This window comes from Colletotrichum abscissum (genome assembly GCF_030869225.1).
Source record: "Colletotrichum abscissum strain IMI 504890 chromosome Unknown Scaffold_1.1, whole genome shotgun sequence".
NCBI classification, from domain to species: Eukaryota; Fungi; Ascomycota; class Sordariomycetes; order Glomerellales; family Glomerellaceae; genus Colletotrichum; species Colletotrichum abscissum.
In genome coordinates, this window is record NW_026849987.1 from 729,887 (window position 1) to 750,785 (window position 20,899).

General features: G+C 52.4%; 7 protein-coding genes across 7 annotated transcripts, besides 1 other annotated feature; 5 read left to right on the forward strand and 2 right to left on the reverse strand.

The window, feature by feature from the left end:
* Positions 1-22: part of a sequence feature (Short protein (CABS01_00201, KAK1525112.1) was converted to a misc_feature.) that runs on past the window's edge.
* An 809-nt stretch (positions 23-831) lies between these two features.
* Positions 832-1,116, forward strand: CABS01_00202 (uncharacterized protein; the record flags this gene model as incomplete). Its single annotated transcript, XM_060533584.1, has 1 exon — positions 832-1,116. The coding sequence occupies one exon, from the start codon at positions 832-834 to the stop codon at positions 1,114-1,116; it is 285 nt and encodes a 94-aa protein (XP_060406098.1).
* A 685-nt stretch (positions 1,117-1,801) lies between these two features.
* Positions 1,802-2,107, reverse strand: CABS01_00203 (uncharacterized protein; the record flags this gene model as incomplete). The annotated part of the gene is made up of 1 exon (XM_060533585.1): positions 1,802-2,107. One exon carries the CDS (start codon positions 2,105-2,107, stop codon positions 1,802-1,804), a length of 306 nt encoding a protein of 101 aa, XP_060406099.1.
* Positions 2,108-2,302: 195 nt separating this feature from the next.
* On the forward strand, positions 2,303-3,588 carry CABS01_00204 (PH domain-containing protein; the record flags this gene model as incomplete). Its single annotated transcript, XM_060533586.1, has 2 exons — positions 2,303-2,533; positions 2,590-3,588. 2 exons carry the CDS (start codon positions 2,303-2,305, stop codon positions 3,586-3,588), a joined length of 1,230 nt encoding a protein of 409 aa, XP_060406100.1.
* A 2,088-nt stretch (positions 3,589-5,676) lies between these two features.
* Positions 5,677-6,927, forward strand: CABS01_00205 (cellulase; the record flags this gene model as incomplete). The annotated part of the gene is made up of 1 exon (XM_060533587.1): positions 5,677-6,927. One exon carries the CDS (start codon positions 5,677-5,679, stop codon positions 6,925-6,927), a length of 1,251 nt encoding a protein of 416 aa, XP_060406101.1.
* A 452-nt stretch (positions 6,928-7,379) lies between these two features.
* Positions 7,380-10,228, reverse strand: CABS01_00206 (guanylate kinase; the record flags this gene model as incomplete). Its single annotated transcript, XM_060533588.1, has 5 exons — positions 7,380-7,853; positions 7,911-8,810; positions 8,867-9,022; positions 9,072-9,884; positions 9,944-10,228. 5 exons carry the CDS (start codon positions 10,226-10,228, stop codon positions 7,380-7,382), a joined length of 2,628 nt encoding a protein of 875 aa, XP_060406102.1.
* A 658-nt stretch (positions 10,229-10,886) lies between these two features.
* On the forward strand, positions 10,887-15,363 carry CABS01_00207 (intron-binding protein aquarius; the record flags this gene model as incomplete). Its single annotated transcript, XM_060533589.1, has 4 exons — positions 10,887-11,176; positions 11,230-11,717; positions 11,771-14,845; positions 14,906-15,363. The coding sequence occupies 4 exons, from the start codon at positions 10,887-10,889 to the stop codon at positions 15,361-15,363; spliced, it is 4,311 nt and encodes a 1,436-aa protein (XP_060406103.1).
* A 5,270-nt stretch (positions 15,364-20,633) lies between these two features.
* Positions 20,634-20,867, forward strand: CABS01_00208 (uncharacterized protein; the record flags this gene model as incomplete). Its single annotated transcript, XM_060533590.1, has 1 exon — positions 20,634-20,867. One exon carries the CDS (start codon positions 20,634-20,636, stop codon positions 20,865-20,867), a length of 234 nt encoding a protein of 77 aa, XP_060406104.1.
* Positions 20,868-20,899: the final 32 nt, after the last annotated feature.

Here is a 20,899-nt window from a genome sequence, read left to right on the forward strand (position 1 = left end):
GATCAAACAGCTTCGGGGGTGAAACGGGGCGGTGCTGGTCGCTCAGTGCTTCACCCACTTCTTGGCCCGCCACTATTACTTTAGCCATTGATGGCGATAAAAGTCGTACGTGCTTTCTAAGGTATTTGAGGGCGCCTGAGGCTCTGCAGTGTCTGTACCAAGGAGCCAAGTACAATACACCTGAATGTTCTGGATGCCTTCAGCCGACAAGCAGAAGGCTTACTGTACATATAGGGCAAGAGACGGGAGTGAGGCATATGCAAGTATGTACCTTGTGTAAGTATTCCGCGCTTTCCATGCAGCAAGTAGGTACTGCAGCAGGTACGCTCAAGCGCTCAGATGCGCCAATGACCATTTCCCTTGAATCCCCTCGATTCCCGACCACCTCTTCCCTGTCTCCCAAGCCTGTCACCTCTCAAAGGGCTGCTCTTGTTTCTTTGATTTCAGACACCGTCAACCACTCAAATGGGAGCTGGTGAGCTGACTTGGAGTCCTCTCCGCAGAACCCCTCACCAGGCCCCATGAGGCACTTTAGGAGATGTGGCCCAGAGCAATGCGCGCGTCTGCGACTCGCTGCGCTTCTTTCTGTTCTGCCCGTGGGGTCTTGACCAGTTATTGGTTTGATGATCCCCCTCGGGTGTACCTGAATTGAGCATTGATTACCTTAGATGGGTGTACATGATAGTCAAAACAGCAAGAGAAACGCAGTAAGCATAACGCAAGATACTTGTACCATCTACACCCAAAGTCCCCATATCTGCCCCTGGGGCAAGAGGTACCTTACAAGTCACATTACAATATCATCTCATCAACAATGCCAACCTGGTACCAATGGTCCAATGCCACTGCAATGCATTAAAGAAAAAGGGACTCCACAAACTAATTTTGTCCTCTCTGCGCCCATTCGCCCACCTTCAGATGGCGCCTCTGATCCCTCTCTCTCTCTCAAGCTTGATGCAATGCGCCCTGCTTCTTCTTTTCCTGCGACATCGCTGTGCCGATCAGCGCCCCTCCCCTCAAAGCTTAACTCTGACGGGCACCATTGCAATTATAATCACCACCAAGCTTGGCTTGGGGCCGAGACTTTTAATTCCAGACTTTTTTCGACTCGTCTAATGTCTCCGTAGCTATCCCGTCACTCGTCACCGCCATTGGAGCTCTTCCGGCATCGTCATTGTCAACTCACTCCCGTCTCCCGTACATCCCGTCAGGTCCCTCTCCTCTTTCTCCTCTTTCACTCTCCAGAAGCCGTACCATAGCTTCAGGTTCTTCCTCCACACCTTGGCTACTCCATCGCATCTCGCCCCCGCTGAGTAAACGCTCGGCACTTGACCTGTCGTCAATTCCACCACACTGTATCAGGCTTGCGGCTTGACTCCGTCACTCTTTTGAGAGGTATTTGACACGGCGCTACGGATACTTAGGGACTACATTACCTTACTGCGAAGCCCGTCGACCCTCACCGCATCTTGACATTCCAATTTTTTTTTATTAAACACCATACCGCTCTATCCGACCCCCCCCCCCCCTTCCATCCGTTACACAGCGCTCTTCATCCCTTTGCTGCCATCACTTGCCTCTCAAACTCGAGATTCGTCTCCTTTCCTTGGCATCCCAAGTTTCACCACTCAAATACCTGACCTCTCAACACCCCCGGCACAAGACATCTACACACGACACGCCCGTGCGAAAGGAGTCAACGCTGAAGCTCCTCCTTCTCCTTCTCTGCTCCCCCCCTTTCCACAGCAACACTACGCGCGCGACCCGTCTCGACCCGCCTTGCACACTCGTTTCTAACCATTTACCTTTGTGTCCAAACACATTTTCTGGTCCTTCTCTCGTTTTCGCAAGGGCAGCAATCAGCATAAACAACGCCCCAGTCGGTCCCAGCAAAAATACAACGGCAATCGAGCAAGGGCACGATAATAGAGCCACCACCGACGCGCGACTCCCACTCGGTATATCCACTTCCAGCCACCTCGACTTCTTTTTGCCTCGTCCAACACCCGACTTGACCTTGCAGAAATCCTTTGGCTACCTTACCTACCGATACCTGGACTAATACCCGGAGACCCAACGCTGCCGGCACTGCCTGCTCTAGTCGCATCGCTTGTTCACCCGCCGCCGCCGTTTTCTACAAGTCTCTCGTTCTTCGGCAACTTTACGTCTTTGCCCGTTCCGCCCACCGTCGTATCGTTCCCCGGACGGACTTTTTGCACGGGAATCTCTTTAATGTGCGACTTTACGCGACTGCCATCCTACTTTCACCCACAACCACACGATACGAATTAATATCTTCATCATGACGACCATGGCCCAGTCGCAGATTCAGCTGCCTACGCCGCATCCGGCACCAAGCTTGGGCGTCACCATCCCACCATCCTCGATATCTCTTCCCACCGATCCCAATTCTCGACTTCGAAGCCGCTTGGCCCTAGACACCTATTCGTCGCCCGTTAATCAAAACGGCAGCTTCGAGTTCGACCGTGTTGTGAAGAGCGGCTACCTGCAGAAGCGCACACAGAAGACAAAGGTTCGTAGGACCCGTATCCATTTACGCTTGAGGACCATTTCTGACCAATTGTGTAGACTTGGAAGTCAATTTACTTCGTCCTCCGACCCAATTCACTCTCAATTTACCGATCCGACAAGGAGGACAAGCTGCGACACAAGCTGTACCTCGCCGACTTAACCGCCGTTGCTTTGCTCAAGGACCCCAAAAACAAGAGAAAGAACGTGTTTGGACTCTTTTCGCCAGCGAGGAACTACCACTTTCAGGCTAGCAGTAGCCACGATGCAGAGGAATGGGTGGATTTGATTAGGAGTCATGCCCGTATTGAAGAGGAACATGATGAGCTGCTCCTTGCCAGCCCGAATGGCAAGCGGCAATCCTACCTTGTGGTTGGCAGATCCGCCCAGGCTGGAGACATGGCACGAACCGAAAGGCTTGGATCAAGCTCTCCTGAGCCGCTGGAACCTCCAGTGCCGCGCTTTGTTGGCTCAACCCATCGACGTCCATCGCAGATGGCGGATACCGCTGGGTACTCAGGCAACGAACTCGCCTCGCATTCGGACTTCTCAGACAACGAGATTCAAAGGATACAGGGCATGTCCATTGAAGACCTGGCGGTCCAGTTGCCGAGCAAAGGCACCCAGGACCGGCCAGGTCTTGACCGTAATGCGAGCCAACTTAGCGGTCTCAACATTGAGCAAGATCCGGATCGCGTCATCTGGCAGGGCTGGCTTTGGTTCCTCCGCAGCAAGGGCGGCGTGAAGCAATGGAAGAACCTTTGGGGTGTGCTCCGGCCGAGAAATTTTATTCTCTACAAGGACGAGTCCGAGTACACGGCGCAGTTCATTCGACCAATGTCGGCAATTGTTAATGTAGTTGACATTGACCCGGTCAGCAAGACCAAGAAGCACTGTCTGCAGCTCATTACGGAGGAAAAGAGCTACCGATTCTGCGCCCACGACGAAGAATCTTTGATTCATTGCCTTGGCGCATTCAAGAGCTTATTCGCCAAGAGACGAGAGCTCGAGACGCGGGGTCCTACAGGAGGAAACCAGCCCACTACAAATGCGGCATGAAGCTGCAAGTCATTACTAGGCAACCCACAGGATTTTCTTTTTTAGCGGGAGTTTTGCCACAGCCTTTTTTCTTTCTTTTGTTTACGAAGCATGACGCAACGATATTTATTTGGGACTCTACAGAGTCGAGGAGCCGGAGAGAAATGCTTGCTAATAGCTTTTGCTACTCAGCTGCAGCTACGGTCGAGTGTCGAGAAGACGACGACGACTCGGGCGCTGGTGCATTTCTTGGGAGAACGAGAGGGAAAAGGCCAGGCCACTCTTTGGGAGAAAGAAGCCTATTAGCCAACCGCTTTGTTTTAGTATACCCTACCTTAGTGTGATACTATAGGCAGACTTTGACTGCTGGCCGTCTCAATATGAGGAGGCGGGTTACGAGTGACGATAATAATGAATAAATATTCTACTGCATTTCTGAGTTTGTCATTGTCGCTCAGTGATGCGAAGGCTTCTGTGCTTAGACCGGCCAGTGTTGCACAGACGAAAGCCCCCTGAACGACAGGAATGTCAAGAAATGATCATTCTCATTAGGTCACTGGCAAGTCATTGATTGCCTCTTGTGACACAGGATCTAGCAGACTCCCACGGCAAACCAGACCAGGCAGGTGTTATTGACTTGATGACCGCTTTGGCCGAACTTGACCAATAGCGCTGAAGATATTAGTTCTCCAACTTTTGGAGGTGGGAGGGCTTTGGCACTAAGAATTATGAGAGGGAACTCGGGAAGGGGGGGACACGAAGAAAAAAACGGTGTGGCGAATGAGAGTGGCGCAAACAGCTCAGACCTCTGTTAGTGTTGTCCAGCTCCAGCCCCGGTCGGGTGACGTGGACCCTCTTTTATCGGACGGTCCTATGGCGCCGCGTCCCGGCCACACCAACCTCACCTCCGCCGCCGGTTCCTTTTCAGTCTACGGGCCTTCTGCGCGTTTGAATACCACCCACACCTTTCCTCTGCATAGTAAGCTCTCGCCTCTGAGCTTTCCACTTGGCTCTTTGGACGACACCCCGACAGACCTTGACCTTAACCTTGTGAAATGCCTGCATGGCAAATGCCGTTCCTGGCCGAGACAGGCGAATCACACGCCGCAACGGCCATGCGTCCAGCAACGGCTTACCCCTGTCTATGGCGGGGGGGACCTGACGAAGAGAAAGAGGTCTCGGTACGCTTCTTCTCTGCTGTTGGCTCTGTGACGGTTTGGATCAACAACTTAGGGCACTGCTTTGAGAGTAATTAAGTGTTGGTTGTTTGCGGTCGAGTATAGGCGTGTTCATGGGTTGTTTGGCTCTCCGGCTGCTTTATCTTTTCCTATAGTGACGGACGGGATGCAACCCTGTCGTGAGGAGAGCATGGGCTCGGTATACTGCGCCGACTCTATTCGTCCGAAGTTCTACACCTTTTGAGAAGCGCTTTTGACAGATGTGATTGATCGATGCTCCGTATGGATGGAACCTCTCCAGATGGAGGCCCCCATCTTCTAGGGAGGCGACTTCTTCTCTACTCGCACTTCAGTTTGGGCGGCCTGGGCATTTACGAGCAATGATATATAGGGTAGGTCAGTTAAGGGTCGCGTGCTATCACCTCGGCGTTGTTTTTGAATGACTTTCTCTCGATCTTTCGCCCACACCTTTCTCTGCGAGCAGGGCGAGCACTTTCTCTGCCCGAAGGGTTGTATCGCTGGTTTCTGTTGGACCTGCAGGTAGTCAGTCGCCCTTCTGTCTCTTGGGGGGCTCCCTCAGCTGCTCTCCTTCAAGGTTCCATTAGGACGTCCTCGTGGACTATTTCGGCACTTTCTGCGTACTTGATCTAGCAGATCAGGATGCTTCATACCTGATCGACGTTTGCACCGCGCGTATTATATTACTTCTTTTCTTCTGCTTCTCGGCTACTTATTATCACTAAGAGTCGACCATCCGTAGGCTGTCTGACTTGGCGACGCTTTCAAAGACTAGAGCTTTGTCTAGTATCTCTATATCGACACACGATCGTAGTGATCTGGGGGAATAAAACAGCTCGTAGGGCGATATCACAACAACGCGATAGTAAAAGTACCGTCTTGATTACAACAATATCAGAAAAAAGCGCCAACAATGAGGCTCGTCCCTATCCTCTGGGCCGCCTGGTCCCTCATCCTACCCGTCCTTGCCCAAAAGCCGCAACTCCCCCTCTTCTCAACATCTCGCTGGATAACAGACTCGTTCAACGCCCGCGTCAAACTCCGCTGCATCAACTGGGCCGGCCATATGGAGGTCAACCTCCCTGAGGGTCTCCACAAGCAGCCGATAGAGTACCTGGCCGACTGGATCAAGCAGCAAGGCTTCAACTGCGTGCGCCTCACCTTCTCGACAGACCACGCCACGAACCCGGGCATCACCGTCCGCGACTCCTTCGTCAACGGCGCCAAAGCAGCCGGCGTGCCCGAGGCCGACCTGCTCAAGCTGTACGACCAGGCCCTAGTCCAAAACCCGTTCCTCGCCGACGGCAACATAACGCAGCGCGACGTCTTTGGCAAAGTCATCGACGTCCTCTGGGAGCGCGACATCATGACCATCCTCGACAACCACGTCAGTAAAGCCTCCTGGTGCTGCAACCTCGACGACGGCAACGGCTGGTGGAAAGACGCGCGGTTCTACTGGGCCGCCAACTCGCGCTACTTTGACACGGACGACTGGCTCGCGGGCCTGCAGCATATGAGCCTCTGGGCCAAGACCAGACCGGGCGTCGCGGCGATCTCCATCCGCAACGAGTTGCGCGCCACCTGGACGCAGATTCCCTTTGCCGCGGATCAGTGGTACGGCTACGTGACGCGTGGGGCTAAAGTCGTCCACGAGGCAAATCCGGACGTGCTCGTCATCATCGGGGGCCTCAACTCAGCCACGGACTTTTCCCCGCTACGGACGAAGAACCTCGATACAAGCGCGTGGAAGGGGAAGAACGTGTGGGAGGCGCATAGCTACAGCTTCACGGTGACGACGCCAAATTTCGGAGACTGCAATGTTGAAAGGGCAGAGTACGGCGCCTTGTTCGGCTTCGTGCTGGAGCACGGTAAAGGGTACACCGGTCCGCTGTTCATGTCCGAGTTTGGGGCCGCCATGCAGGGCGGGAGCGAGGACGGGCTGTCGGCCGAGGAGCACGCGTACCTGACTTGCCTTGTGGGCTATCTCGAGGACAATGACGCGGATTGGGCGTTGTGGACGATTCAGGGGTCGTATTATGTGCGGAACAAGGCTGTTGATTTCGACGAGACGTGGGGTGCCATGGATCACGAGTGGAAAGATTGGAGGAATGGCAAGTTCAAGGGGCTCTTGGGGAACATTTTTGCCGTTACTCAGGGGCCTTAGCATGGCTGCTGGGAGGGTGAGATTGTGGAATTATGCGAGATGTCAGTTTTCGGGTTCGGGATGATGTATGTAGATCTTGCTCGGATGATGGACAGAGATAGTTTACCACTTTGTAATTAATGTTGAGGACCGGCCCCCTTTTGTGTTGTGGCGAGGACATTCTGTGCCACCAGGCATCCAGATGGGTCTTGCATATCGAGGACAGTCAGTATTTGTCGCCGTACATCAGGGCCATCGTATCGAGAGATCATGGCGATGTAAATGATAGGTTGCCTCTGGGTTTTCGTCGTCCATTCACGCTTGGCAGAGACGAAGCCGTTGATAAAATGACTGGAAAAACTGGGTATCATGAATTTCTACCAATATCTAGTCCCGAAAATTGGCCAGTTGGCTGGTCTGGGTGAAGACGCGCGCCTACACTCTCGGCTGACGCTGGTTGGAGACCTACCTCCCTAGGATGCCTCCTTTGCCTCGTCAGCCTTGGCCTCGTCGACCTTCTCTTTGGTCTCTTCTGTCTCTTGTGCTTCCGCGGTCTTCTCGGTCTCCTCAACTCCCTGAGCTTCTTGAGACTCCTGGGGTTCTTGCGGCGCCTCTACCGGAGCATCGTCCATGATAGTGTCCGCTTCATCTACTGCTGCCTCGTTGTCTGGCTTGCCATTGCTGAGCTCGGCCTCTTCGGCTTTGCCATAGATGTGTTCCTCCAGCGTCTTGAAAGTGGCGTCGAGCTCCTCGTTGGTCAGAACCAAATCAAACCCATCCTTTAACTTCGAATCTTCTTCCCAGTAGGGAGCAGCTTTGCTAAGGGCGTCTGCAACCAAATCGCCTTTCTCCGCCTTTCGCAAGCGTTCTTCCAAAACTTCCTTACTTGGTGGCAAGATAAGAATTGTCCGTGCCGAGTAGCCAAGGTCGCGAGTTTGTTGGATGGCCTATATTTCGGTCAGTAAAATTTCAGTTTCACTTGGGAGAGAAGGGAGATGTCTTACCTCGCTATCCATGTAGGTGACTGGGACCTTGCCACCCTCGACAACCGCTTCTAAAGCCTTCCGACTCGTGCCATAGTCCACATCATCTATCGTGGTAAACTCCAATAACGCATCGCCATCTCTCAGCATGTTAAAGGCCTGTTTCTCGACGAAGTAGAAGACTTTGCCCTCAGCCTCGCGTTCTTGTGCCTTTCTCGTCGTATGGCGTGGCACGTATTTAAAAGCTCCAGGACGTCGGCTTGCGAGTAATTGAAAAAGTGTCGCTTTCCCTGCACCGGGCGGTCCTGAGAGTATGATTGGGCGCTTGTCTTCGGGAACGTCTTCAGATTTTACGGCTTCCTCGGCAGCCTCGCTTTCGTCTACGTCGACCGGTTCCTCAAATATGGCGTCGATCTTTTCCGGATCGTCGATCTTGTCGAATGAGGCCAACCTTGATTTGCCTGCTATACGGAGGGCGCGCCAACTCTTACTCGCTTTGCTTTCAATAAAAGGCGCTTTTTCCAGGGGGGTGTTTGACATGTCGATCTCAAAGTCGTCGTTGGCAATCTTCCCCTTGAAGCTCTCAAGCTCTGGCAGGCTGTATCTTTCCAGGGCCTTGAGCTTCTTCATCGCACGCTCGTCATCGCCATCATCCAGGAAACCAAGGGATAGAGACCCCATCGGCGTGGCCCTCAATCGCTTCTTTGTCGTTGTACGCTGAGCTGCCTTTTTGGCCTCGTCAAATGTCTCTGGGGACACTGCGGGCAACTCTATTGATGGGCAGTTCTCCGACTTCCAACGAATCCAGTTCTTATCTCTGGCAAGGACCGTTTCGACCATTCGACTGAAATACGGACCGTCAACCCCATGCTTGAGGTACTTGTCGACAATCGTCTTCTTCATCTCTGTCGCCCATTTCGTCTGTCTCCATGTCAGTCTGCCTCTTAACTGTTCACGGATATAATCCCGCCACTTACGTCTTCTTCGGTAAGAACCTGGCCGAGGTAAATCACCGATTTATTTTGAGCGTTGCCGGCCAGTTTCTCCTTTGTTTTCGGGGAAAGAGAGAGAAGGAAATCCATGATGATCAAGGCTTGAACGAGGATGTGTCTGCGGAAAGAAATGTCGCTCATCTAGGACAGTCAGTCTGAGGGCCACACAGCATGATGTGCCACTGCTTACCTCTAATTCAAAGAGGTCTCTGCTTGTCAGATATTTGGGATTGTATGAGTTTGCCAAGTCGCTCTCTTCCACATCTGCTCGTTTCCGTTTGAAGCCTCGTTGGGCCTCATCTACCGCTTTTGGCGGCCGCTGACCCTGCTCGCTTTGAATTGCTCGGAAAGATGTCATTGTCGCTTCTAAGCCGCGCTTGAACTCATTCAAGTGGGCAGGATCAAACAATCTCTTGGGCTGGCTAAAAGTCTCCTGCAGAGACCAGAACAAGGGATACAGAGCATCTGGCTCAAGCGGCTGATCGTTCTGCAGTGACTTCTTCGCGTCAAATGAAACGGCCTTTGGTTGAGACTTGGACTCTATTTCCCTAGCCCCCGTCTGACTATCCACGTCCATTTGCTCGGTAGTCTCCTCAGCCTTGGCACTCAAATCGTCAAAGACAGTGACATTCTCGGTATGGTATTCTCCTCGCAAGTTGACGGAGCTCTTGTCTCCCAGGGGAAAGCTCTGGAACATGAAGATGAAGACGCGACCACAGAAAGCAGTATCCTCAGCTCGAGAGAGACGTCGCAGGAGTTCGTTACAGCTACGAAGGATCACCAATTGTTTTTGCTTGAAATGCTTCACGGTAATCCTTTCGCGTCTCGATTCAAGAAAGTCGAAGATCTTGCGGCATCCGGCGATTGTTTGGCTGTCCAGGAGTTCTTCCACCAGCCAGAATAACAAGGCTGGGTCGCATTTTTCGTCGTCGGAGAGCACAGTCAGGAGGTCAAACAAGTTCCAGACCTTGACGAAATCTGGGGATTCGATGGGTGTCGTGGCCTCGAGAAGTATGTTGTTAGTCAATTGATGCCTGGCGAGGATAATTGAGTTCGACCTACAATCAAATTGCTGAACATATCTCTTACGGCAGTCTCGATGATAGCGAATTGTTGAGCTTTGTTCTGAATCGCAATGCCGACGCCATTCTCTTCTGAGACTCCCGGAATCGCAAGCACGCGAGCAAGCTGTTCCTGCAGATCACCAAAGTCTGCCTTTTGTAATGCTGGTTCAATGGTGGGTGTAGACTTGACCTCCATCGAGCGAGCCAGGAGGCCGTCCAGCAATTTTGCAAATGCAACGACCCCGGGCACCTCATGGCGCTGAGGCGTGACGGCGGCCGGCATCTTGGGATCGGTCGAGAGACTGCGCTTAGTTGTGTAGAAGCGAGGAAAGCTTAGCCATATATGCCATGTGACGGTAGGTTTGGCTGGTCGAATGGATGTCGCGTTTCGTTCCCTCTCGACGCTAGGTGTGTTGAAGACTCCGTTGCGGAAAAAGTGTTCGCAATGCGCAGCGTTGCCGATTGAAAGAATTCACGATCGGTTGAGCTTCAGTTCCCGTAGTGGAGGTATCCGTAAGGTAAGGTACGTCGCAAACAACGACCTTGAGTCTAAGGTAAGTGGGTCCAGCCACTGGCGCTACCACCCTGAAAGTTTACAGCACCTTTTTGAGACACCCATAGGCACCTCGCGACTCAGGTGCTCTCCAGTGAGCAGCCCTGTAGCTTGCAAACAAACACTGGGGGAAGACTGAGCGCGTCGGTTTGTCGCGTGGGGAACCTGCACCACCAGCCAACTCACCTTCATCTGAGAGTGCGACTTGCCCGAAAAGCAAGGCTGAAATTTTTGAGAGGTGGACGAGCTCTGCATTTCGTCACTTTCAACAATTGCGCGCCTGCGCATCGAATTTTCCACAGCAAATCGATACCCGCCTTGTCTTTTTCCTCACCAGCATGCAATCGCGCATATTGGCATTCCTCTTTGTCCGAAGTTGAAAAGCACCATGCCGACAGCCAAGAGGCAGAAGAAGAGCAGCGAGGCTCAAGCTGCGCCGTCAACCCGATCCCAAACAAAGGCCACGAGCGACCGTCCGACAGTTGCCGATATTGAGGGGGAAAGCGCATTCGCTCAATTGGCAAAGAAGCATTGGTTGAAGACGACAAGGAGCAAGAGGGCGACCAAGGTCAAGGTCAAGAACGATGTTCTCAAGCAAGAGATATGGGATGTTTTGGAACGTGATGGCTTCCCGTATAAGTCTATCTTGACTTTGGAGAGCTTGCAGACTCTCGAGAGGTATGTACAATTACACTGATATTTGTATATTTGCTGATCCTGATGTCCCTTAGTTACCTGTGGCCCGGATACTCCGACGACTCCTCCAACCATCATGTCTTACTATTGGTCCTGCTAGCTAACGTGAAGCGCCGTGAGCAACTCGAGGCATGGAGCATATTCGAGGATCGACCAGACGAATTCTCGGGCCTTTTTCGCCGAATCCTATCTCTGACTCTCGACCAAACACTTTCGCCTGCGATTCGGACACACCTGCTGTCATTTTTGATCTCGGCCTTCCAGAGCTTGGACTGCGCGATTGTGAGGAAAGAGTGCGCACCGTTGGTCTCCATTTCGATATGGCACAGCTTGTCGACTGAAGAACTACGCGAAGAGAAGCTCGAGCAACACGCGCATGTGAGAAAGGCATGGCGTGCTGCAGGGAAACGATATGACGCTGCCGACGACGCTACAAAGGCGAAATTGCGGTTTGATCGATCATGGCTGTACAGCTTGGTCCTGCATTTTCTCAGCTTGATTTACACAGAGAACGCAAAGCCAGGTAAGAAGCTGTCATATAACTAGCTGGAGGAACGCGTGTCTGACGTGAATTAGACCAAGTCCTATACTGCGAGCGTTTTGTCGAGTTCCTGACAGACTTACAAAGCCAGCTTCCTACTCGACGTTATGTCAACACCCTTCTGCTTGACCTCCACATTCTCCCCGCCATGCGCCTGTCTCCTGTCTTTAATGACGAGGAGAACAGTCTTCTGAGGGATCTAAACGCACTTCTCAGACATTACACCTTTTTCACGATCGATGACCAAACAGGCGCACAATTGAGCCGGACAGAAGCGTATGATAAACACTGCGCAAACTTGTCAAGGCTTCAAAAGACGTCACTGAAGCATTTCAAGGAAAAGCTCACTGTATTGGCGTTGTCAAACTACGGCTCAATTGACAAGAGGGATGAGCTGGCCGGACTTCTGGAACCGCTGACCGACGAAGAGATTATTGAGTTAGCAGGGTTGCTTCGCCTCCGGACAACGTATCCAGACTCTTTGTCAGTGAGCATCGATAGGAAATTTCTCCTCGAGGCGCTTCTAACCACTTTTGAACGGCGGAAATCCTTTCAGGAAATCGCTCGCGACATGGCGTTGGTCCCCACGGAGCAATCTCTGTTCGAGAACAACGTGATGAGAACCGAGAATTACGATGGTTCCCATCCTCTGGCTTTGCCAAAGCTTAACTTGCAGTACCTGTCAGTTGGCGACTTCCTCTGGAGATCACTCGTCTTGTACCGTGCCGAGTCTTTCTACGGCATCAGGAAAGATGTTGAGTCCGCCATTCGTCGCCTTCGACCCGAAAGCCGCAGACCGGGTGAAACCAGCTTCCAAGGGTTCTCCAAAATGGCCTTGCCGACTACAAAACCTTCAATCCTCGAAGTTGTGCCTGCCCTCGTAGGGGATGACAAACCGTCATTGGTTCGGGCGGAGATCTCCATTGATGTCCGCCGCCTGAACGATGGTATCAAGCGTGAATGGGACTCGCTGAGACCAGACGATGTAGTCTTCCTTCTTGCCATCCAGGCTCCCGCCTCCCACAGCGCCACGAACGGAGATAGTGCACACTCAGAAACCGAGAAGCTCGGCATTATCTCTATCCGATCTGCCGAGATCATTCAGATCACTGACGATAAGGGTAAGGTGGTTCGAGATGGTTCAGGTCACTACGATAGCCGACGGAGATTCCAGTTGAGACTGGATCCCAGGACATATGCCGCGGACGCCGAACGCTCCTCTGCAAGTCCGCCTGAGGCATACGAGCGGATCAACGTTGTCATGCGTCGCAGCGGAAGGGAGAACAACTTCAAGCCCGTACTGGAGTCTATTCGTAGCTTGACACTCTCAGAGGTCCCGATTGCTTCGTGGTTTCATGAAGTTTTCCTCGGCTACGGCGACCCTGCCGGTGCCACCTACAAGCAGTTGCCGAACCGCATCAAGACTATCGACTATCGAGACACTTTCTTGGATTGGCAGCATCTTACTGGGAGCTTGCCAGGCAAGATTGTGGAGCCGAGTGATGATGTTTCTGGCAGCTTTGGCCCTCCATATGTGTTGGAAACTGCCGAGCGCCAAGCCGTTGAACCCTCATCAAAGCCATCCAAGAAGCGTCGTCGGGACACTGAGCCTGCCTTACTGGCTGAGGTGGAGACAGTGAAGGTATCGACCTATAAGCCACCCAACACTGGCCCATATCCTGTCGACACGCCGAAGTTAAACAAGGTGCGATTCACTCCAGCACAGATAGAAGCGATCACATCGGGAACGCAACCTGGTCTCACAGTCATCGTGGGCCCTCCTGGAACGGGCAAGACGGATGTCGCAACGCAAGTCATCAACAACATCTATCACAACTTCCCGGAGCAGAAGACGCTCTTGATTGCACACAGCAACCAGGCGCTCAACCAGTTGTTCGCAAAGATTGTGGCCTTGGATATTGATGCCCGTCATCTGCTTCGTCTGGGACACGGCGAGGAAGAGCTCTACACTGAAGGCAGTTTTAGCAAACACGGTCGTGTCGAATCTTTCCTGGAAAACCGAGATCGATACTTGCTGGAGGTCAACCGTCTGGCGGCCAGTATTGGTGCGCCTGGTGCTCATGGTAATTCTGCGGAAACGGCCGGCTACTTCAACTCGGTGTATATCGAGCCAGCCTGGACCAAGTTCATCGAAATCACCAAGGCGGAAGAGACCTCGGCTGCTGACATTGTCGGCGCTTTCCCCTTCCATCAATTCTTTTCGGATGCGCCGCAGCCCCTCTTTTCACCCGAGGCCGACAGAGAAACCATTCTTGATGTTGCTAACGGGTGCTACCGCCATATTACAAAGATCTTCTCTGAATTGGCCGACGCCATACCATTCGAGATTCTACGCCGAGACAAGGACAAGGCCAACTATCTCCTGACCAATGAAGCACGAATCATTGCCATGACATCTACTCATGCAGCAATGAGACGTGGAGAGATTGCTTCCCTTGGATTCCACTATGACAACGTCGTCATGGAGGAAGCTGCACAAATCACCGAGATCGAAAACTTCATTCCCTTGGCTATGCAAAAGCCAAAGAAGGGGCAAATGAGCTTGCAGAGAGTTGTCCTATGTGGTGATCACTTCCAGAACTCCCCAGTCATTCAGAGTATGGCATTCCGGCACTACGCGAATCTTGAACAGTCGCTGTTCTCGCGACTTGTCCGCCTTGGAGTGCCCACTATCAATCTGGACCAGCAGGGCAGAGCTCGACCATCCATCGCCAGTCTCTATCAGTGGCGGTACCCCAAGCTGGGCAACCTGCCGCATGTGGAGAGCGAAGGCGAATACTCTGTGGCGAACGCTGGCTTCAAGTACGACTACCAGTTCATCAACGTGCCCGACTACAAGGGACGTGGAGAAACGGAGCCAACTCCCCACTTCATCCAAAACCTCGGAGAGGCGGAGTATGCAGTGGCTGTGTACCAATACATGCGCCTTCTAGGCTATCCGGCATCGAAGATTAGCATTCTGACCACTTATGCTGGACAGCGAGCCCTGGTGAAAGACGTCCTCGCCCATCGATGCGCCGACAAGACGATCTTTGGCATGCCCAAGATTGTAACAACCGTGGACAAGTACCAGGGCGAGCAAAACGACTGTAAGTTCTACAATTAGTGCGAAGCTTGGATGATCTGCACGGGAAACTAATACGCTGTAGATATTATTCTTTCGTTGACCCGCACATCAAGAGTTGGATACCTTCGTGATATCCGTCGCATGACGGTTGCGCTTTCTCGCGCGCGCCTGGGTTTGTACATCCTTGGCCGTCGTGAAATATTCGAGGCATGCTACGAGCTACGGCAAGCGTTCGACCAGCTCTTGGCCCGACCTGATAAGCTTATGCTTGTCACTGGCGAGCTCTACCAAACAGAGAGACCGAATGTTGGAGATGTCAAGGCTGAAGTCCCCGGAGAGGTTTGTATGGAAGGGGTGGAGCATCTTGGCCAGTACGTGTACCAGATGACCAACACCAAAGTGAAGCAATTGCAAGCAGAGGGCACGATAGCCGGAGGTGGGGAGATGGAGGTCCTCGAGACTCCGCTGGAAGTGGTAGACGAAGCGGAAGAAGATGTAAATGATGCCGTGGAGGCGATCCCTGACGGAGTTGAGGAGTGAGAAACAAGCATGGCAAGGTATGCTGATGAGATACAAGAACGATGGCCAAGGCGGTGGTCATCCAGCAGGATAACGATGGGAATGTATCATTTCTACAGTGTTTACGAATCTGGGATGGGTAGACCCAACTGCAAACAGGCGAAGGACCTTGACGAGGAAGATGTTTGAAGCAACTCCGTGCTACCTTTCCCCCTAGCTCCTTCAATGATAACGCTTGTGTGTGTGTGTGATTCCTCAAGCACGTGCACGGAGTTGTGAGTTACAGAATGACACACGATGGCTATTCTAGAAGGACGGGTAGAATGTTTGAAGTTGAAAGGACGGCGATCAAACGGCTCTGGCCGACTTCTTCTGTGCAGAGAAAGCAGGAAGGATACTATATTTACCGCCCACACTCCTGTAGCCATCCTCGATCAGGATGAGACCCTTTGGTGATGAAGCGCGTCTTGAGTACAATACATAAACTTACAAAGTAGCGCCGACCTTGAGTTACCTTCTACTACGGGTAGGTAGCTAGCTACCTTAGATACCTGAGATTCTAGAGCCCGACCAGCCAGTAAGCGCCGGCTGTTTAGGGTCCGCACATCATGTACGGTGACGACAACCACTGCGGCGCTGGTACTGCAGAAAAAGGGTGTTTTGGATATGATGAGCAGGGACGGGCAGGGGGTAAGCAGGGAAGACCATCAAGTCAGCTAAGTAAGACTCACGAGCAGATCCGTAGTACCATACATGCAAGTCGCTGGCGGCGGCAGACGGTAACGGCGCAAACGGGCATCTTCATATTGAGTCTTTGCAATCTGATTGGGCATAGGCGTTCGGACGGAGGGGCAGAAAGAATCGGGGATTTGTCGTGTTATTTTGACTGTTTTTCTTCATGGGAGTGACTGCATGATGGCTCTGAGTCAACGTGTGAGGTGTTCTGCCTCTTTGTGAGTCTGCGTGTCATGATACCGAGACTTGGCCACTGGGTTTGGCAGCGAGGCGAGGTTGGCCAAGCATGGGAAGGGGAAAAGTCTAACGAAATGGTGTGGCAACTGGCATACAGAGCGTTACGATGACCAGGCACCAGTGCCATGTTACGCACCAGAGAGAGGAAGATGAAGCCCAGAGAAAGGAGAATGACTGGACTGGGTGACTGACTGGCTGGCAATTAGCACAGCGCAACCAAGGCAACACAAGTCACGAGGAAAGCACGAGCATCGCCCCAAGCTTGCTTGCAGTGACGGAAGAACAAGTCTCTTACCCACCCCTAACATAGTGCTCCCGTCCGTTAGCGCGCTCGCGCTGCCCCCATCTTGGGTCGTAGAGACCGAAAAGAGTCCATTTGCAACTCGGGGGAAGAGCAGACTTTTCTTCCGCCTGAATGGGGGAATAGGAGGGACAGAATTAGACGAAGGGGCCTGGGGAAGCACGGGTGACGGAAGCTTGTAAATTGGAAATTCGGATATTGGGCAACATTCAGGCACTGGGCTCCGCGAGCAACCTCATTTCTCTCCTCTCAAGCTTCACCTGTGACTCCCCCGTCTCACTTACGGAGGCTTGTCTTCCTTCGCCTTAGGCCTGTACGGTAAGGACGGCTTACAAGCCGCGGCGACGGCGCCCCCCCCCCCTTTTCTGCTGTCTCGTCTGACGTCCAAAGCTGGCTATTTGAGTGAAGCCCAATCAATTAGAGAGACGACGCGTCTGACACGCGCGCTTGTTGCCACTTTTTTTAATAAAAATTTTGGCATCCAACAATGCTCTTTCCTACCTGTGGCTGATGGAAGAGCTAGGTTGAGAAATGCCAGTCATTAGCAAACCTGCCGCGTTGCAGGTGTTTGTACTGAATGCAGTTTGTCTGAAGGCCATGGGAGTAGGCAAAAGGGTCGGGTGAGAGAAAACTCAAGGTCGATGACACGACGCGCACCCATGCTCGCGCCACGCCACGCCATGCAATCAATTAAAGGGAGGAATGAGGCTGCCGATGAAGTCACTTTGTCGCGTCGCAAACCCCCTATTAAGTTATAGAATGAGGTAGCATACCCTCAGTGCCGATTTCGTGCACGGAGGCATACCGCAAAGTGGTTTGCTTATTCCTTGTGGCTAGTAGTGTGAGAAGCAAGCAATAAGGAAGTCTGCTTCGCCTGTTCTCTCGGCGTTGGTGGCCCAATAAAACTTGGTGTAAAGCTGGTGTTCTCTTCTAGGTTTACTAAGCGAATCGGGGGAACCACCTCAACCAAAGTGAGAGACTCGCAGATCTCACGTACGACATTGACGGGGGCATTGAGACCGACAAGGGCACATTTTGGGCCCCCGGATATCCCATCGAGCCCATGTCATCTAATCCCACCGAGCGATGCGCATTGCCATTTAGCCCATACCCGGTACCCGCGCTGCTTTGCGCGTTGACGCATGCGATGGGTGATTGATGGGAAAAGAGATGCCGATCCGCCTGACGGTGCTGGGGTTGTCACAGTCACACATCTTCAACTAGGAAGCTGTCGACTCACCAGAGGAGGGCCAAAGCGATGCTGATGAGTCTTTGTGTATCTGCAATACTGGATACAGTGAATGGGGAAAGTTCATGTTACCTGTAGTGAGCTGACTTGCGAATTATCGTGACTGCTGCGGACAGCTGTGCGCAACAGCAGCTTCTCATTCATCGGACTTAAGACACCGGAGGCGATGCCACCGAATGAAAACGAAGTGACTGGTTGGCTGGGTTTCCGGGGGGAGCGGGAACGTTCGCCTCGTTTGGAGTGGTGTTGGATTCTGCCGCACTGATTCGTGATGGCAACTCTATTGAGGGAGAAAAAAAAAATCAACTGCACCTTGCCGTGCTGTTTACACGAATAAGACATGTAAAATGTGCCGTTGTCTCTGTAGCTAACATCAGGACCTAGGAAGTCGAGGCATGATCAACTCCCTGGCGCTGATAACAGCAGCAGCTGTTCCTGAGTTGATACAGTCCTCATGGGAAGTACGGCATTGCAAAAGAGCATACTATTCCTTGGGGGGAAGAAGGAGGGAAAAAAAGAAAAGGACAAAACGCACGTGTTAGCCTCTCTCTGACGCCAGGGAAACTGCAGGGGTATGAGCTCGGGCAGGGTAGGATGTTTGGGGTGGCCCTTGTCCAGCCTTGCTCGTCTCTTGTGTTCTGGCTCCTTATTCGGGAGACCAGGGTCACTGTTTGAAACCGACGTTCAGAACCAAATAAAATTTCCCCCTTCTCTTTGTAGGAGGGATTGTTGAAGTTGTATGGAATCTATGTCTGTATCCGTAGAAGGTAATTGGGAGGAAGGAAGATGGAAGGCTTCGTTACGGGTTGCTGGGTCAGGTACGCGGGTCAGAGTCTCGAGGCACGGCTGCAGAAGCTTCCAATAGTCGTGTGCACTATTGCGCCTTTTTGATAGGAAGAGTGGGATAAAGAGAGAGGGCCAGAGATCGCGTTGACCGTGTTCGCGAGTATTGCATATATGTGTGTTTTGCTATATGTACAGCCGGTACCGTCACGGCAGGCGCCAGAGCTGCATGTTGCAGAAGTAGCTGATGGCTAGCTACCTAGTGTGGTTGATGGCGTAGTGATGCAGGTGCACTCGTCACTTGGGTTGGGTCTGAACGCCTGAAATCCATTTCAAAGCGGGAGGCCCAGCCAAGTGCGAGTTTGGCATGGGAACCCCCCGATGGCTAGCAAACGGGACACCTCTCATCTTGCTAGGCTGGTGTTGCATGGCAAGAGGGTGAGGCACTTTGGAAAGGCAAGTGCAAACCCATCTCTACCCTTCCACCTGCCTGCCTACCTGCCTACCTTACCTTACCTAAGGTAAGTACCGATGAGTCGCGGAATACCTGGAAGGAGCCCAACTGGAGGGTCGAGCCATCTCCGTCAGGAACCTTGGTTGTTCGGCTGTCTGGGAGCCTATCAACCGACCTAGGCATCTGATAATGACATTTTCACTCAACACCCATTTCTCCAATTTCCAGCCGCGGAAACTCGAAAGACTTTTGACCTTCCCAAGAATGTGGCGGGAGGGGCTATTCGACTCCACCCGTTGGGATGCAAAGCTCGCACTTCCACACACAGCCTGCCGCCAGGTGCCGAACACCGGAGTTTCACGATGACTTGTACAGCGACTCTGAGGCAGGCAGGTTGGTCGATTGGACGTTGCTGCGAGAGGCCCCTATGCCGATGGAGGTGGAGTGGGCAGGACAGGACTCAGGAGCGGTATCCGTACGTAGACAGAAGAAAAAACAACGACAAAGGAAAAAAAAAAAGGAGGACAGAAAAGGGTCCTAGAGTTTGCTGCCCAGATTGTAAAGAGGAACAAGGGTCTGGCCCCCAGCATCTCCATGAATAACCACATCTGCTACCACTGTGGCACTGTGGCACTGTAACTCCTCCGTGTCGTATCCAAGCCTAGCCGGCGAGTGAGGACAACCTGAGGAAATAACCTGGAATTGACGTGGTGCGTGCCCTTCCGTGGTCTGTATCAGTCTCGTTGTATTTCCAAGTACCCCAAGCTAAGGTACGCTTGAGACTTGAGTCCGGCCCAGGTAGAACCGGAAGTTGGGGAAAGGCATGCAAGTAATCAGACCCAACACCCGGCACGTCGGAGGGACGACAGTCACAGGGCACTCTCCAAGTTATCTTCCACTAATAAAGCCCTGATTAGGAAACCTACCAACGTGAAGCTATCTTGGGATGATATCATGATTAGGGCGAGATGTTGATGTGGAGATGCGACCTTGATACCACGGATATGATATTCAACCGTTTCTTTCACTTTTTTTCGATTCTGTATATTGCAAAATCTCTCGACCATGGTGAACTTGCGTGCAAATAAGAAACGAGAAAGGAAGCAGGGGCGAAGCAGTCAGTCAGCCAGCCAGCCGGGCATTGTTTGTGCACTCTTTGTGCCTGCTCTGCCCAAGGTGCCTTCCTTGCTCAGGTATCAATCTTTCTGTACGGATCCAAGACAGGCTGACCCAAGAACACCTTACTACCTAGGCATGCACCTTGCTAGGCTTCGAAACACAAGACAAAGACAACATGCTCAGTCAGGCAATCAAAATACATATGAGTACGAAGCCAGCTGAAGAAGTGAGGCTGAATGAGATGGCTCTTTACTGACGTTGCCTCAACTTCAGCACCGACCTGTTGATGGCTATCTTATTACCTACCTACCTTAAAACAGGCTACTTTGGTGATGAATAATGCTTTGGCTGCCTGTGTAAGCTGACCGACCAAGAGGGTTATGCCGCCAGACTGAGAGAGCGATAGGCAAGTGATGGATGGAAAGATGATTGAAATCAGAGGGCCCTTCCACGAATGGAATCCACCTCACACTGTCTTTTGTGCGTGGCAATTGCGGGTCCGATACCGTGTTGATAAGCGAGAGATTTGGTTAGCAACGCACTGTCATCCCGCCAAAAAAGGATGGGTCGGGGCCTTCTTCACTGGGGTATGGATACCCGTAGAGGTTGGGACTCGGGAGGGAGCGCGGGTGCTTCACCTCGCCTGAGTGAATAAGGTAGGTCTCGCTTCAGTGAATTG